At 38.6% G+C, this 17869-nt stretch overlaps 1 protein-coding gene across 2 annotated transcripts; it reads left to right on the top strand.

Annotated features, from left to right (window-relative positions):
* The first annotated feature begins 422 nt into the window (after nucleotides 1–422).
* On the top strand, nucleotides 423–16624 carry CCDC28A (coiled-coil domain containing 28A). 2 transcript variants are annotated; one of them, XM_047770096.1, is made up of 6 exons: nucleotides 423–806; nucleotides 2935–3134; nucleotides 4575–4738; nucleotides 9669–9823; nucleotides 11947–11969; nucleotides 13841–14004. In XM_047770096.1, the coding sequence occupies exons 1-6, from the start codon at nucleotides 552–554 to the stop codon at nucleotides 13842–13844; spliced, it is 801 nt and encodes a 266-aa protein (XP_047626052.1). In that variant the 5' UTR covers nucleotides 423–551; the 3' UTR covers nucleotides 13845–14004. The 2 variants fall into 2 exon arrangements, with proteins under 2 accessions (XP_047626052.1, XP_047626051.1); XM_047770095.1 differs by lacking the exon at nucleotides 13841–14004 and adding an exon at nucleotides 16060–16624 and having other exon boundaries at nucleotides 424–806.
* The last annotated feature ends 1245 nt before the right edge of the window (nucleotides 16625–17869 follow it).

The raw sequence follows: 17869 nt of genomic DNA, 5'->3' as shown, positions 1-17869 counted from the left end.
AGGCGGTACGTGTAGTGAAGTGTCTTGGCGACAGAGAGACCTGGATTTATTAGCGGTTCTGACTTTCAGAATCCTCACTTCTAAAACGGGTATTTCTCACATCCAGCTTATAGATTGTAGTGAGATAACTTCTTTGAAGCGCCTAAACGGTAGCTATATAGCAGCAGTAAGAGAATTTCATTTAGGGGCTCTGCATCGGGATCGCTAAACAGAATCAATTTTTCACGCTGGCTTTCAAGACAAAAGTAAGTTACCTTGCCAAATGCCGGCGATGTATCAGAAACTCTCCGGGATAGTTGCTATGGCGACACTCTGGTTCCGCCTCCAAACTTGCTCGAACATCACTCTGGGAATTGTAGTGCGTGGACGCTGATACACACCGAGGGGATGGGGCAACTTCCGGAAAGGGTACTTCACTTCCGGTTTTTGCCTCCACCACCGCCTCTCACGCTCACTTCTTGTGGGCCACAGACCCCAAAATAAAAGCCGAGCTATGGGTTCTCCTTTCCAAGCTCGCCAAAGGTACAGCTGAAGGCGGTACATGGGAAGCAATGCGGTCCCAGGGGCGGAAACGAGAGCGGCATTGGCGGAACAGGAAAAGGCCAGGCTCTCGCCTAGGGCACGGAGGCTCCGCCTCCCAATGTCACTTCCGTAAACAAAGCGCACTGTGGAGGCGCGAGGTCCGGGATGTGACCCCAGCTCAAGCTGCGGCGGTAGCATTGGCGGCTGCAGCTGCGCCGGTGGCTTCGGAGGCCCCGGAGTCTTTGCAAGCTGAGGAAGAGGACCCCGATCCCCTTCTTCCTGAGGTATGAAGTGGAAGCACAGCCATTCCCTCAGTGTCCACCTGTAAGCCCCTTCCCCGATCCACTCTAGCCATTACTGAATTCTAGGGGGCGAAGGGTGGTTTCAGCTCCGCTCCTTGGGGGAGGGAAATAAGGTAAAGTACAGAGGGATTCCTGGTGGTCCTGCCTGGGGGCTGTGAATTCCTGGCTCAAACTAATGTGTGAGTTAGACTACAAGCAGTTTATGAAGGCCTTCTCTCAAAGGTTCCTTGTTGCTTGGTATACAAGAAGGATTTCGGTGCTCTTGTGCTAGTAATGTTACCTTACCAAAAAAGAAAAAAAAAGGGGGGGGGGATTATTTTCAAGCACTGGCCCTTCAAAACATCTTAGTTTAGAATGGTTTATTTGCATTGCTTTACTTTCTGTTTTTTTTTTCTTCTCTTTTTGTATCACCAACTGTGTATAAGCATCATTAAATTTAAAGACCAATGTGTTTATATCTATCATAAATTTATACAGATCCTTGCCTTTCTGCAGAATGGATATCCCATCTTCTCTATTTAGTTATTTTAACATTTATTTTGCATGCTGAAACAACTCCAAAATGTCTGTTCTGTTACTAAAAATGCTTCTAAAAGGAAAAATTGTTAGCCAGGATTTAAGCGGATTTACTTTTGTTATCTGAAATTATAGACTGGTCAATAGAGCCTTTCCTTTACAACCTTTGGTTCTTTGGAAGTATCCTAGCTCTAGTTTTGATTGTCTAGAGTTAGCCTAAGCCAGTGGTTTAAATAACAGTGCTAGTTGCACTGAGTCCAGGCAATGGCAGAAAAATCTGTTTTCATTAAAATTCTCAAGTAATTACTTTAGGAGTGACATCAATGAATTTGAGTCTTTTTCAAGGGTCATAGCATGATTAAATTCAACACAACATACAATAAGAGGTCTAAAGTACCTAAGGCACTTTATAGTCTGATAAGGTGAAGAGCCATATAAATTTCTCATCTTATGATACATGGAGAAATATAATTTAATATTTATGCATAAATAAAAAAGAAATGTGGAAGGATATTGTTATTATTATTATTTTTTTTTTTGCCTTTTCTAGGGCCGCTCCCACTGCATATGTAAGTTCCCAGGCTAGGGCTCTAATCAGAGCTGTAGCCAAAGGCCTACGCCAGAGCCACAGCAACTCGGGATCTGAGCCGAGTCTGCAACCTACACCACAGATCACAACAACGCTGGATCCTTAACCCACTGAGCAAGGCCAGGGATGGAACCCACAACCTCACGGTTCCTAGTCAAATTCCTTAACCACTGAGCCACGATGGGAACTCCTGGAAGGATATTTTTAGATGGATGGCTGTAAGAGAAATAAAGCTGGTTAAATTAAGGGACAGTACTGGATAAATAGAAGCCTTTACAAATATCTGCCAAGAGTAACTTCATAGTGTAACTTTTTTGATGTTGGCAAAATAAAACACATATAATAGTTTCATGTTTCCTGGGAAAAAGGTAGAGAAAGTAAATTCAAAATAGTCATGGAGCATGTTTAACTTTACATAACTTCACTTGATCAAGGAACTAGAATCAGTATTATCTCTGGCCAGAAAACTGTTTCTGCTTAGTAGTTGAAATAAGTTTTCTAGTCCCTAGTTAAAATGAAGATTCACTGTCAGTTATGCACCTGTTTGAATCTAGTTGGTTTTTCAAAGAATATACTTTAGAAGGGAGACCTAAAGGCCACCTAAAGCTTGAGTCAGGTTGGGTCTATCACGTGGATGGTTTGTTTAGTGTTTATTATGTGTTGTTCTCCTTCTATAATAATGTAGGTATTTTGAAGGCAGGGACTTTGTCTTGTTCAGTACCATCGTCCCAATGCCCAGAATTGTTCCTGACATGTGGAAGAAAGTAAATATTTGTAGGATGAATGAATAAAGAAAATGGTGAAAAAAGTTTTTGTCTAACAGGCAGCTTTGCTTAGGGCTTCTGTGTATATAGTCCTATAGATTCAACTTAAGGGATCCTTATTCTAACTTCCTCTAATGACCTCTGAAATCTTGATCCTCTTTCAGTCCATGAAATGGGCTTTCGAACCTCCTTCATTTTGGCATATTGCAACTATGTGTATGATTTTGCTGTCTTTCCTTAGGTCATAAGAAGCTGGCCTTGGTGCAGTAAGGAACTTAAAACAATGGAGGAGCGCAAAGTGAAGAGGAGGAGTCCTAAGTCTTTTAGTGCCCACTCTACTCAGGTTGTTAATGCCAAAAAAAATGCCATTCCAGTTAGTAAAAGCACAGGGTTTTCAAATCCTGCATCCCAGTCAACTTCACAGCGACCAAAGTTAAAAAGGTGAATTCTTTTCTTTCACTTTATCTTAGCAAAATGCTACTAAAATGCATACTAAATTCTTTAATTCCTATAACATTTTTTTTTCTCTTGGCTTGATTTTTAAAACAATCGAGCCACATATTATGTGGTTTAAAAAATTTTTTTGAAGATAACAATGTAAGAGATTAGAAAATGCAAAATGAATGATTGGTTTTAAGGCCCCTACTTTGTCTCATATTAAAATACCCAGAGAGGGGAAAAAAAAAAGTTGGGGGAGTTCCCGTTGTGGCTCAGCAGAAATGAACCCGACTAGCATCCATGAGGATGCCGGTTTGATCCTTGGCCTCGCTCAGGGGGTTAAGAATCCGGCATTGCCTAGGGATGTGGTGTGGGTCACAGACAAGACTCAGATCTGGCATTGCTGTGGCTGTGGTGTAGGCCAGCAGCTGCAGCTCTGATTCCGTCCCTAGCCTGTAAACTTCATATGCTATACCTGCAGCCCTTAAAAAAAAAAAAAAAAATACATAGAGCAAGAAAACTTGTAGACAGAGTTGATGAGCTAGCCAAATATGGAAAAGAGATATAATAGTTGTTTTTTAAAAGCTGAGTGTTTGTGCTTTGGTAGTTTTATTTTTAAAAAGAGTGAACTCATTGTTTTAGTAGAAATTATTTGTATTTATTGTAAATATTTAAACACAGGAAGAGTTCAAAGAAGAAAGAAAAGAGCACTAAAATCCCACATCTAGAAGTAATCATTATTAATATTTGGTGAACATCATTTGTCTTAAGCTTTAAAGGAAACTGGGGGGCAAGTTTAAATGTGTTGTCTTACTGCTGCATATATGTATCTTATAGTATTAGATATTTGAAAAGCAGGATAATATCTTTAGAGAAAAAGCATTTCATAATCTCAGTCCTCTAGATATTTATGATTAAATAAACTTCCAATTACAAGCTTATCATGAGAATCGGTTAAGGAAGATGCTATAAGCATCTGTAGCCATGAGTTTACACAAAAAACAAGATTGCTGCCTTGATGACCTCACACTCTCTCTGAGAGACAAAGGGACATAGCCAGAGACACTTGGAAAAGAACCTTCTAGTAAGGACTAGATGAAAAACACCGCAAATTCTGAGGGTTTCTTTTGAATACAGTATCAGATTGAAAAGGGGTTCTTTTGGTTTCTGGCTTGAGATTACTGGTTTTATTTAGTATTGATTTTATTCTAATAATCTTGTTTTTAAGGGAAATTCCATTTAATTCACTAATTTTGCTTAATCTAGAACAGCCTGAAAAACTATAGTTCTCTCTTTTTAAAGTTTTTGGCTGTGCCTGTGTCATGCAGAAGTTCCCGGGGCCAGGGATCAAAGCTGGGCCATAGCAAGGATGGAAATCAGATCCTTAACCCACTGCACCACAGGAGAACTGCAGTTAATTTTTCACTGCATCCTTTTTTACAGAGTGATGAAAGAAAAGGCCAGACCTCAGGGTGGAGAAGGCAAAGGCGCTCAGTCAACCCCGATCCAACACTCCTTTCTCACTGATGTCTCTGATGTCCAGGAGATGGAGAGGGGGCTCCTCAGCCTTTTGAATGACTTCCATTCTGGAAAACTCCAAGCGTTTGGTAATCCATAGATGTTTCTCTCTACTTTTTTTCTTTTCAAGATGTTTGCATCCTATTTTCTGCATACATTTTGCAATTCCTTTCTAAAGTGTCATATTCTTTTATTAGAGTAAAAAGAGTCCGGAGGCATAAAACAATCATCCTGGATTTCATTTGTCACAGAATTTTTTTTTTTTTTTTTGCTTTTGAGGGCAGTACCTGTGGCACATGGAAGTTCCCAGGCTTTCCTATCCCTTCCCTTACCCCTTTATTCCCTCTGCTTCCCCCTAACTCAACCAGTTAACCATACACACACACACAAATATTTTTGTTTTTGTTGTTTTATACAAATAGTAACTTGTCATTGTCTTGCTTTCTCACTAAGCAATGTCTGACTAAACTCTGTCACTTGGTATAGTTTCAATGCTTTTTTTTAAATAGTTAAATAATCTCCAAGTTATGAATAGACAAATTCAGCCATTTCTCTGTGGAAAGGCATTTACTTTGTCTCCAGTTTGGAACTAAACTCAGTGGTGTGGTGAACATCATTTTAATATATCCTTATGTGGATGTTTTTATTTCTTTGGGATGGCTTCCCAGGAGTGGGAGTCCTGGGTCAATGCATATATGTAATTTTAATTTCAATCAAAGTATCCAGATGGCTTTTCAAAAAAGCTATCGTAAGTCTAGTTTTCCTGAGTTATTTGTCTGTCTGTCTATCTATCTATTTATTTATGTCATTTTAGGGCCGCACCTGCAGCATGTGGAAGTTCCCAGGTTAGGGGTTGCATCTGAGTTGCAGGTGCCGGCCTACACCACAGCCACAGCAACACCAGTTCTGAACCACATCTGCAACCTGCACTGAAGCTCATGGCAATGCCAGATCCTTAACCCACTGAGCGAAGCCAGGGATCAAACCCACATCCTCATTGATACTAGTTGACTTTGTTACCGCTGAGCCACAATAGGAACTCCCTCATGAGTAATTTATGAAAGAACTCTTTTCCCTGAATGCCCACCAGCAATAGGTATTACCAGTCTTTTTTTTTTTTTTGCCTGTCTTTTGATAGAAAGTGAGATTTCTTTTATTAATGTTGAATTTTTGAATATCCATGAATGTTTGTTGAGCAGTTGGATTTCTCTTTTTCAAGACCTTTACTCAATTTTCTATTTGGTTTTTTATCCTTTGTTGTTGTTGTCATTTTTATTTACTAAGAGCCCATTTTGTATTTTTAGGTGCTAACCCTCTGGACTTTGTATTTTTTTTTTCTTTTTTTTTTTTTTACCATTTTTTAGTGTGTCTGTGGATTATACTTAACCTTGTAAAAGTTTTTAATTTTTAAAAATAAATTTTATTGGACTATACTTGACTTAAAAAGTTGTGTTAGTTTCAGGTGTACAGCAAAGTAAATCAGTTATACATATATCCATTCTTTTTCAGATTCTTTTCCCATGTAGGCTATTACACAATATTGAGTGGATTTCCCTGTGCTATACAGTAGGTCCTTGTTACCTATCTATTTTGTATGTAGTCATGTGTATGTGTCAATCCCAAACCCCTAATTTATTCCTTCTGCACATCATTTCCCCTTTGGTAGCCATGAATTTGGTTTCAGAATCTTTGAGTCTGTTTCTGTTTTGTAAGTTATTTTCTATCACTTTTTTTTTAGATTTCACATACTAGTGATCTCATATGATATTTGTTTTTGGTGGGCTTTTTTGGATTCTTTTTTTTTTAAATTTTTTTTCATTATAGCTGGTTTACAGTGTTCTATTTTCTACTGTACAGCATGTTGTCCCAGTTACACATACATGTATAGATTCATCAGAAGTGATTAGACATTGTTCCCAGGGCCATACAGCAGGATCTCATTGCCCATCCATTCCAAAGGCAACAGTCTGCATCTATTAACCCCAGACTCCCAGTCCATCCCACTCCCTTCCTCTCCCCCCTTGGCAACCACAAGTCTGTTCTCCAAGTCCATGATTTTCTTTTCTGTGGAAAGTTTCATTTGTGTTATATACTAGATTCCAGATATAAGTGATATCATATGGTATTTGCCTTTCTCTTTCTGACTTACTTCACTCGGTAGGAGAGTCTCTAGTTACATCCTCATATGATATTTGTGTTTGTCAGACTTACTTCACTTAATATGATAATCTCTAGGCCCATCCATGTTGCTGAAAATGACATTATTTCATTCTTTTTTTGCAGCTGAGTAATGTTTCATTGTATAGTTGTACCACATCTTCTGCATCTGATCCTCTATTGATGGACATTTAGTTGCTAAAAATTTTTAATTTTTGAATATTCAAATATTCTTTTTTTTAATAGTTTCTGGGTTTCTAGTCATGGTTATACTATTATTTGAAAAGAAGACATTTAAAAACACATATTTGGAGTTCCCATTGTGGCTCAGCAGAAACGAATCTGACTAGTATCCCTGAGGACATAGGTTCGATCCCTGGCCTGCTCAGTGGATTAAGGATCCAGCATTGCTGTGAGCTGTGGTGTAGGTTGCAGTTGAGGCTCGGATTTGGCTTTGCTGTGGCTGTGGCGCAGGCTACAGCTCCGATTCACCCCCTAGTCTGGGAACCTCCATATGCTGTAGGTGTGGCCCTAAAAAGAAAAATAAAATAAAATAAAAAAAATGAAAATGTATTTATTTCAAAAGGTTTCTTTCTCTCTTTTTTTGGCCGTAGATGTGGAAGTTCCTGGGCCAAGGATTGAACCTGAGCTACAGCAGCGACTAGAGCCACAGCAGTGACAACACCATATCTTTAACCTGCTGTGTCACAAGGGAATTCCCACAAAGATATTTTATGATATCCCTTCCTCCTTGCTTTACCCCATCCCCGTAAGGTGATCTTTAGAATAACTTCACTTTCCCCCTCCTCCTTTCTCACCCTTGAGATATAATCCTTGGATCACTTTTACTTTTTCAGTTTCTCCCTAACACCCTTCCTGCCCTAACTCTTAAGTGACTTTATATTCTAGGATCAAAGTCTCTGTTATTTGATGGTTTGCTCTTCATAAGCATTGCAGATGAGAAGTTGATTGCCAGTTGGATTCTTTCTTATGAAGTAATTTTTTTCAGTCTTAAAAGATTTTTTTTCTTTATTCTTAAAGTTTTAAGCATTAGCCAGAATATGCTTATGACTGTATCACCCCTGCTGGGAATCAGTGAGCCCGTCACATCTGCTAACTCATCTTTCGTCTCAGGGTACATTTCTTCCTTTGGTCATTTATTTCTCCTCCATCTGTTCCTTTTTATCCTTTTGGAGATTCTGTTGTTCTCATGTTAGGTGACCTTGACCTATCCCCTGAATCTCTTCTCTTTTCCTTTATGATGTCTACCTCTATATTTTTACTCCATATTGTTTTCCCTCTCTGAATATGTCTTTATGTGTGTGTGTGCGCGCGCGTACATATCTCGTGTTATTCTTCCACTTGAACTCCCAGGTTACTAATTGTTGAAAAACATTAAAATAGAGGAAGTGAGATATTTTACTTTGAAGAAAGGATGATTTTGAAAGAGCTGTTGCTAGCTTCAAAATTATTAGTAGTTCTTTTTTTTTTTGTCTTTTTGCTATTTCTTGGGCCGCTCCTGCGTCATATGGAGGTTCCCAGGCTAGGGGTCCAATCGGAGCTGTAGCCACTGGCCTACGCCAGAGCCACAGCAATGCGGGATCCCAGCCTCATCTGCGACCTACACCACAGCTCACAGCAACGCCGGATCGTTAACCCACTGAGCAAGGGCAGGGACTGAACACGCAACCTCATGGTTCCTAGTTGGATTCGTTAACCACTGCGCCACGACAGGAACTCCCAAAATTATTAGTAGTTCTTAATGTAACATAGTTTATGAAGCTGGTGAGAGGAGATACAGTACAGTTTCATATTGCTTCAAGCTATGTACTTTAGCTGAAATATATTATACCTTGAGAAAATCAGCTTTTTAGAAAATAAATGATAATATTAAGAGTTGGTAGAGGCTGTACTTAAACTGAAGGAAAGTATATATTATCTATCTATCTATATATATATATATTAGTTACTCTGGGCAGATAATGCTCCCTCAGAGGACTCTAGTCAATAAGTGATGTAATATTTAGTCAATAAGTAATGACCTATCCTTTAACAATAAATTGTCTTCCACTACTATGTATATGTTGTGTTTCTCATGTTTCATTACATTCTTCATGCTTTATAAATATTTTTGTTTACGTTTGCAAGAGAAGGAATACATGGTTGGTAAAATGATTCATGGTTGAAATTCTTATAGGAACTCTTAATTTCATTTGAATTATTATAAAATGTTGGGTTACTCAATTCTTTTTTTTTTTTCTTTTTTCTTTTTAGGGGCCACACTCCTGGCATATGGAGGGTCCCAGGCTAGGGGTCGAATCAGAGCTGTAGCACTGGCCTATGCCAGAGCCACAGAAGCACCAGATCCGAGCCACATCTGCAAATCACACCACAGCTCATAGGCAACGCCAGATCCTTAACCCACTGAGCGAGGCCAGGGATCGAACCTGCAACCTCAAGGTTCCTAGTTGGATTCATTTCCACTGAGCCACGACGGGAACTCTGGGTTACTCAATTCTAATGGAAGTTTTCAACTGGTATGCAAATAATGTTAACACTTCTATATATGACATTACTATTGAATTTTTTTTTACCACCTAAGGGGTGATTTTATTTCAACAGTTTTTTCTATGTGATTTTTTAATACCCATGATCTTTTTTTTTTTTTTTGGTTTGTCATCTTTTCCCTGGCCAGAAAGTTGATATATAATTTTATGTAGAAAATATACAGTCATTAGCAATGTAATTTACAAAAGAAAGAAAACTAATTTCTTTTAAGCACCTAGAATTTAGAAGTTTTTCCTCAAGACAGTCAGTTTGGCCTATCCTAATCTCTATTGATGTTCTGGAATGTTCCCCCAGGAAATGAATGTTCCATTGAACAGATGGAACATGTTCGGGGAATGCAAGAGAAATTAGCTCGCTTGAATTTGGAGCTCTATGGAGAGTTAGAGGAACTTCCTGAGGATAAGAGAAAAGCAGCCAGTGACTCCAATCTCGATAGGCTTCTGTCTGATGTGAGTACAGTCCTCTTTCTTACTTTTTTCTCGATAGAAATTTTTATTGAGATAAAATTCACCATTGTAACCACTTTAAAGTATTACAATTTAGTGATTTTTAGTATATTCACAATGTTGTGCAGATATCACCACTGTCTAATCTCCACACGTTTCATCACTCCGCAAAGAAACCCTGGTCCTCTTGGTTCTCCCCTCTCCCATCCCCTAGCAACCACCAATCTATAGATTTGTCCATTCTGGACATTTCACAGAAATGGAATCATAAAGTATCTGGCTTTTTACTTCTGGATTCACTCACTTAGTGTAATGTTTTCAAGTTCCATCCATGTTCTTTTCTTAGAAGACATATGTTCAGAGGAAATTGTATTTACATTTAGCATATTTTCTGAGATACTGGTAAATCTAAAACTAAAATATTTGCTTCTGTACATTGATAAAATATTAAAATATAGAAGACAGTATGTCAGAAGACCCTGGCATGATTAATACATTTTGCATTATTTGGCCGATGGTAGTTACTTATACCGTGTTTGGTATTGATGGTAATTTAGTAGGTTACCATGTGTATTTACTTGCTAGGGTGGCCATAACAAAGTACCACACACTGGGTGGCTCAAGCAACAGAAATTTATCTTCTCACAGTTCTGGAGGCTGAGAGCTGGAAATCAGGGTGTCAGCAGGGTTGGGTCCTTGGCCATCTTCGTGTTCACATCGTATTCCGTGTGTGGGTGCCTATGCCCACATGTCCTCTTTTGTCAGGACACTAATCATATTGGATTAGGGTCCATCCTGATGATTTCACTTTAACGTAATTCCTTCTTCTCAGAACCTATCTCCAAATATAGTCACATGCTGAAGTATTAGGGGTTAGGACTAAAATTTATGAATTTAGGAGGACACAGTTCAACCCATAAGATCATATATAATCCTTATACTGAAAAAGTGTTCATTAAGTTTGCCTCTTTATTGTATTTTATTTTATTTGCTTTTTAGGGCTATATTCATGGCACATGGAGGTTCCCAGGCTAGGGGTCTAATCGCAGCTATAGCTGCTGGCCTATGCCACAGACACAGCAGCGCCAGATCCGAGCCGTGTCTGTGACCTGCACCACAGCTCACAGCAACGCCAGATCCTTAATCCACTGAGCAAGGCCAGGGATTGAACCTGCAACCTCATGGTTCCTAGTTGGATTCATTTCTGCTGCACCACAATGGGAACTCCCAAATTTGCCTTTTTAAATCTTTTTTTGGAACAAAAATAAAAAAGTTGAATTCAACATGCTTTAGTTTCAGATTTCATAGTCACCAGCAGCAGAAATGGTTAATTTCTGTTGCTTTTCTCTAACTTTTGAATAAGTAAATGTGAGAGAAATTGTATGCCTGTACTTTTACAATTTCAAACCTACACTTTCATGATTGCAGTGTGTGCTGAAAACTGAATTTGAAACCAGAAAGCCCTTGTTTAGTCCAGGGTCTACATAGAGTTGTATAATTTGGGGCAGTTTAGTTTTGATGTAACTCAGGTTTTCCTCTTTGTAAAGTAGGGTGGTTAATTTTACCTCATACTAAAACTGAGTATCATGTGAAATCTTTTTGTAATTCATAATGTTTTTAAATATTTCAGTCATTAAAATGGCAGCTTTTTTCTTTTAAAAACTATTAGAGATGACTATAATTAAGCATTATTTTTGTATAAGTGAATCTCCCTTGTCTGGAAATTTTTAGAAAGGTTTTTCTGTAATATTTTGCCTTTTATTTTTTGGTTTTTTTAGGGCCACACTTGTGGCATATGCAGGTTCCCAGGCTAGGGATCAAATTGGAGCTGCAACCACTGGCCTACGCCACAGCCACAGCAGTGCCAGATCCGAGCCGCGTTGCGACCTATACCACAGCTCACAGCAATACGGGATCCGTAACCTATTGAGCAAGGCCAGGGATTGAACCTGTGTCCTCATGGATACCAGTCAGATTGTTTCCACTGAGCCACGACGGGACCCTCCAATATTTTGCTTTTTCATTTAAGGAAGCTTAAATGAGAAATCATTTATTTAATACTGCATGGATAACAATTACTTCTGATATTTATCTTATAAAAATAAATTTATTTCTTTGTGTTACAGCTAGAAGAATTGAATTCTTCGATGTATCCTTTGCTTAACATCAACATGAAAAGTTTACAGATTATAATTTTTGGTGAATAGTCCCAATCAGGTGAAGAAATCTATTTACTGGAGCCATCTTTTTTTTCCCTTTGGTTTCTAAATGGAATTTCCTAGTTGTATGCTGATTTTTGTGTGTGTGTGTTTTGTTTTGTATTGTTTTTGAAATTTTAAGACAAATTTTTTAAAAAGTTTTAACCAAGTGAATTAAGGATTAAGCTAGTTTCCATATACATTATTTCAAATCTTAGATTCTTAAGCTAAATGGAAGTTGGATAGCAGAAATAATGTGCTATATTAAATTTAATATTATTATATACAGTATTTTATTTTATTTATTTATCTATTTTGTCTTTTTGCCCTTTCTAGGGCCGCTCCCTCAGCACATGGAGGTTCCCAGGCTAGGGGTCGAGTCGGAGCTGTAGCTGCCGGCCTATGCCACGGCCACAGCAACTTGGGATCCGAGCCGCATCTTCGGCTTACACCACAGCTCACGGCAACGCCAGATCCTTAACCCACTGAGCAAGGCCAGGGACCTGCAACCTCATGGTTCCTAGTTAGATTCGTTAGCCACTGCGCCACGACGGGAACTCCAATATACAGTATTTTAGATGTATGTGTTTTATAGGATTAGCTTAAAGGAGATCACCAAGGCACAGATTAAATATTCAGATTTTGACATTTCGATTTAGAGCAATTATTTCAGGAACTTTTCAAAATGTATTTTTGAACATAGCAATAGGCACAATGTGAGATGTCTAAGGACAGTAAGAAATCTTGCCTATAAACTACAAGTAAGACAGGTATGAGAGGTAAGACATCTATGAGAGGTAAGACAGCTCTTTGAACCAAATAATGAGGTAGTAAAAAGAATACGGGTTATAGAGTCAAGAGATTTGATTTTTAAAATTTGGTTCTACATTTTTATTTATTTATTTATTTATTTATTTATTTATTTATTATTTTTGTCTTTTTGCTATTTCTTGGGCCGCTCCCGCGGCATATGGAGGTTCCCAGGCTAGGGGTCCAATCGGAGCTGTAGCTACCAGCCTACGCCAGAGCCACAGCAACACAGGATCCGAGCCGTGTCTGCAACCTACACCGCAGCTCACGGCAACGCTGGATCCTTAACCCACTGAGCAAGGGCAGGGACCGAACCCGCAACCTCATGGTTCCTAGTCGGATTCGTTAACCACTGCGCCACGACGGGAACTCCTGGTTCTACATTTTAATGTAACCATACACGGATTGTTTAAAAGCTCAGTGTGTCCTCTGTAATCTAGGTTAATTGCTGCATGAAATTTTCATATATATATACTAGTATATATGAAAATTCCCCAACCATGTAGCATATAAAAATTACTATTATTGCTATAATATATACTGTTATTAACTGTTGAACAGTATAGTAACAACAGTGAAAAATAGGAAGCTATATACAAATCCGGTAATAGTAATTAATAGTTAACCTTTTCAAATACCTGCTGTTTGCCCAGCATCGTATGAAGGATTTGACATACATTATCTCATTTGGTCCTACCCTTGAAAGTAAGTGGTATTATACTCACAGCTCTACTGAGAAAATACAGTTTTGAGAACCACATAAATGGTAGGGAGATATTAATAGAGAATGTCATTGCCAAGAGAGACTTTACTATGGGGGTAAGATATGAGTTAATGAGGGGGCTTTTTTAAGGTGTAGTTCCTGGTTCTTTCCTCTGTATTCATTTTAAGTTTATATTCTATACTTTCTATTCTGCTTATGACACTTATGTAATCCCTATCCTCTTAGCTGAGTTCTTGTTAAACATTTGGACTTATTTGTTTCACACTTTCCTCAATTCAGCCCCCACAGTTAAAGAGCGTACGGTGGTGGAATACAGGAACATGGCCTTTGGATTGCATTTTTTTCAAATCTTAGTAAGCAGCTGTGTAACCTGGAGCAAAGTCTGGCAACTCTAGTTTTCTCATCTGTAATAAATGTTCTCTCTGGAGTTCCCGTCGTGGCTCAGCGGAAACGAATCTGACTAGGAACCATGAGGTTTGGGGTTCCATCTCTGGCCTTGCTTAGTGGGTTGGGGATCCGGCGTTGCTATGAGCTGTGGTGTAGGTCTCAGACGTGGCTCGGATCTGGTGCTGCTGTGGCTGTGGCATAGGCCGGCAGCTGTAGCTCCCATTCAACCCTAGCCTGGGAACCTCCATATGCCACGGGTGCAGTCCTAAAAAGCAAGGGAAAAAAAATGTTCTCTCTATGCTCATACTTTCCCCTTCTGATTTTCCTTTCTGCCCTCAGTGCCTCTGTTATTTTAATCATCAAGATTATTTTAAAATCCCTTCTGTTACTATGGCAGCCATTGCTAATCAGTCATGGCACTGTCTGCCATTTAGCGTGGACAGGGACATGAAATTATTTGCCATTTAATAATTACAATCGGTTGTCAGGCATTATCAGTTCTGTTTTGTATTCTTCCTATATTCTCTACCCTCATCACTGATTCCATAATCTTTCAAATTTCTGTTCTCTAGAAAATTTAGAGCTGCACTGTTCAATATGGCAGCCACTAGCCAAGTCGCTACTGACTAATATGGATTGAAATGGGCTATAAGTATATTGTGCAACCTGATCTCAGAGATTTAGAATGAAAAGAATGCAAAGTATCTTAATATTTTTATAATGATTACATGTTGAAATGATAATTTCCCAATTAGTATAAATAAAACCTATTTTAAAATGATATCTGGACCTTACATTATATTTCTGTTGGACAGTACTGCTATAGACTTTAGACATTGCCACTAAATTACTCTTCCTAAAACATGACTTTGATTTTGCCATTCCTGTTTTTTTTTTTTTTTTTTGCCTTTTTAAGACCTCACCTGTGGCATATGGAGGCCTACACCACAGCAACACTAGATCCAAGCCACATCTGCGACCTATACCACAGCTCACAGCAACACAGGATCCTTAACCCACTGAGTGAGGCCAGGCAAAGTGCATCCTCATGGATGCTAGTCAGATTCATTTCCTCTGAGCCACGATGGGAACTCCTTGCCGTTCCTGTTTCTTACTAAGTTTTTTTTTGTTTTTTTTTTGTTTGTTTTTTTACCATGTCAGACTTTTTAATCCTGTTTTATTTTTCATTCCTACCAAGTTGGCTCTCTGGATGTCTAAAAGCAGTCTGGATGCCCAAGTTCATGCTCACCTTAAGGCCCTTGTTCATGTTGTACTTTCTACCTAGAGTTGCTCTGGCCTCCTTCTCCTTATCAAGCTGGCTACTTCCATGGAGCATTTTGCTTGTACCTCAGACTAGCATTTTGCCTTATTTCATTATCTGTTGTTTTTATATGTGTTAAGTCTCAGCCTTCCAACTGAACAAGAATATCTTTGATGGCAGAGCTCATGTCTGTACATTTTTGCAAACCTCGGCCATACATGTATTTCTAGCATTTAGTTGTCCTCAATATATCCAAATCATTGTTTGACTTGAGTCTTGAAAAATAGGTGGTAACTGGATCATATAGATGAAAGAGGAAAATAAAAGGCATTTGTTAGACAGGAAGAGAATAAAATATGCAAGAACTCCATCCTATTTCCAGTCTTCTTGAAGGATAATGCAGAGGATTATAGGAAAGATTTTAGAGCTCTGGTGATTTCCTTTTATTCCTTTGAACTTTTACAAGGAAATTATCTTCCCAGGGATGGTAAATTGGTGTTTTCTCAAATGAATTTTTTAATCCACCAAGCTTTCATATTGCCTCTAATCAGCTTCATACCATGCAAATGATTCTTGCTGCATAAAAATAATTCTGTGCGCTCTTAGAACCTGGAACATAGTCTTGATTCAGTGATTTTTTTTTAAGTCTTCAAATTCTAGACATAGTAAATTACTTCACTACATTAAAGTTTGCCTTACTGCATCCAAGTTTCTCGGTAGCAGCGTAGGCACTTTCCCTTTAAACATATTTCCTTTTTTTTTTTTTTTAAATCTGTCTTTTAGCTCTTGAATGTAATTTCTAGGAATGTAAAAGGAGTACCCATTAGAGAATGAAAATCTTCTTAACTGATGAATTCAGACAGAAACTACATTTGGCAGATGCTCAAGATGTTCCAAACACTTCTACCAGCTAAAATGAAGTGCACTTGCTTTCTCGTGGTTTGAAGAAAAGCAGCATCCTTTACTTTTCCAGCTGAATCCAGTAGCAGAATCATCTTCCACAATAGGAATTAAAGTAATCAAAGTGCAAGTGCAGTGATTGCTTTCACATGCTGCTTTTAGTTAACGTGCCATAATTCACCGTAACTGGAGGCCTAGGCCTTGTTGAAGGCTTAATCAGGAAATGTGATACAGAGCTTTTGCTGCTATGCTTTATATTGTTGCCTTATGGGGTTATACTTGAAATGTGTTGTGCTAAATGTTGTCGATAGGGCTGAAGGATCTATCCTTCCTGAGCTCACCAAACTTATTCCACTGTTGGTCCCAAGTTGATGGTGCACAGGCTTTTCGTGGCAGCCCAGCTTCAGTTTACAGTAGACAATCAATAGACACGCCTGGCGTGTTTTCCAATGGCCAGTGACAATAAAATGTTTAATGATTATTTGCGAAATTTGCTATTTTTAATAAAGTGATTGTTTTAAATTCATCTCTTTGTCTGTTTTGGAGTAACCTATAACCTTAAATCTGGGAATACAAGGGTTCAGTCCTCAAAGGTAAACTGTGTTTAGAAAATTGGAGGTTCTTGCAATCATGCACCTTGTACACGTTAAATATTGTAATGAAAAGAGCATGGGCTTTTTTTTTTTTTTTTTCCTTCTTCTTTTTAGGCCCGCACAACTGTTATATGTAAGTTCCCGGGCTAGGGATCAAATTGGAGCTGCAGCTGTAGGCCACAGCCACAGCCACACCAGATCCTTTACCCACTGAAGGAGGCCAGGGATCAGACCTGCATCCTCACAGACACTGTGTCAGCTAAGCCACAACGGGAGCTCCCAGGCATGGGCTTTGATCTTACTTAGACCTTGATATGAACCCCCACGCTGCTCCTTAGCTTTGGGTTCATGTGTGTTTATTCACTTCTGTTGTAATTTTTGTTTTTCAGTTGGGAAAAGGTTAATAACCAACTTGTACTGGTGGTTATGAGGAGGACGTTTAAAAGTACACATATGGTGCTTGGCTGACATGAGCTAATGTTCAGCAAACAGTTTATTAACATTAGCTTTTAAACGGCTTTATTGAAATAATTCATATGCCATAAAATTCACCCTTTTTAAAGCATTCAATTCAGTGATGTAGATTCAGAGTTGTGCATCCATCACCATGATTTAATTCTGGAATGTTTTCATCACCTTAGAAAGAAACTCATCAGCTGCCACTCCCTATCTCCCAAACCCTTCAGCCCTTGGCAACAATAAGCTACTTCTTGTTTCTATGGATTTGCCTATTCTGGACATTTTCTACCAATGGAATCATATAATACATGGTCTTCTGTGACTGGCTTCTTAGTATAATGTTTTCAAGGTTTCAGGGTTCATCCATGTATCAGACTTTTTTTCCCGGCCAAATTACATTCCACTGTATGGATAGACCACCTTTTGTTTATCCATTGTAGCTCAATTGCGTTCACCTTTGTAGAATAGGCCCATACTTCTTCCTCCTTATTTCCAGGCCACAGAAATAAGCACCCAATTGGAGATGAACGATGGGGACCCATTGAACACTATTTTTTAAAATCTCAATTTCGGTAATTTTTGGCATTCTGTATTCAAAGAAGTTTGATTAGTTTATCTAATCAGTCTTTTTAATACCCCTTTTAAAAATGAAAATCACCAGAACATTAAATGCAACCTTCAAAACTTTTCTCTTAGGTTGAGCGAATAGGGATTCCT

Source organism: Phacochoerus africanus, chromosome 2 (assembly GCF_016906955.1).
Source record: "Phacochoerus africanus isolate WHEZ1 chromosome 2, ROS_Pafr_v1, whole genome shotgun sequence".
In the NCBI taxonomy this organism is placed as follows: domain Eukaryota; kingdom Metazoa; phylum Chordata; class Mammalia; order Artiodactyla; family Suidae; genus Phacochoerus; species Phacochoerus africanus.
This window is presented reverse-complemented; position numbering and strand designations above follow the sequence as displayed.

What these genes read in the sequence shown, in the direction of transcription:
- CCDC28A (XM_047770095.1), top strand. Translation starts at nt 552, where the DNA reads ATGCGGTCCCAGGGGCGGAAACGAGAGCGGCATTGGCGGAACAGGAAA. An exon ending in CCGATCCCCTTCTTCCTGAG is followed by an intron (nt 807 to 2,934) that starts GTATGAAGTGGA and finishes GTCTTTCCTTAG; the next exon opens with GTCATAAGAAGCTGGCCTTG. An exon ending in TGGAAAACTCCAAGCGTTTG is followed by an intron (nt 4,739 to 9,668) that starts GTAATCCATAGA and finishes ATGTTCCCCCAG; the next exon opens with GAAATGAATGTTCCATTGAA.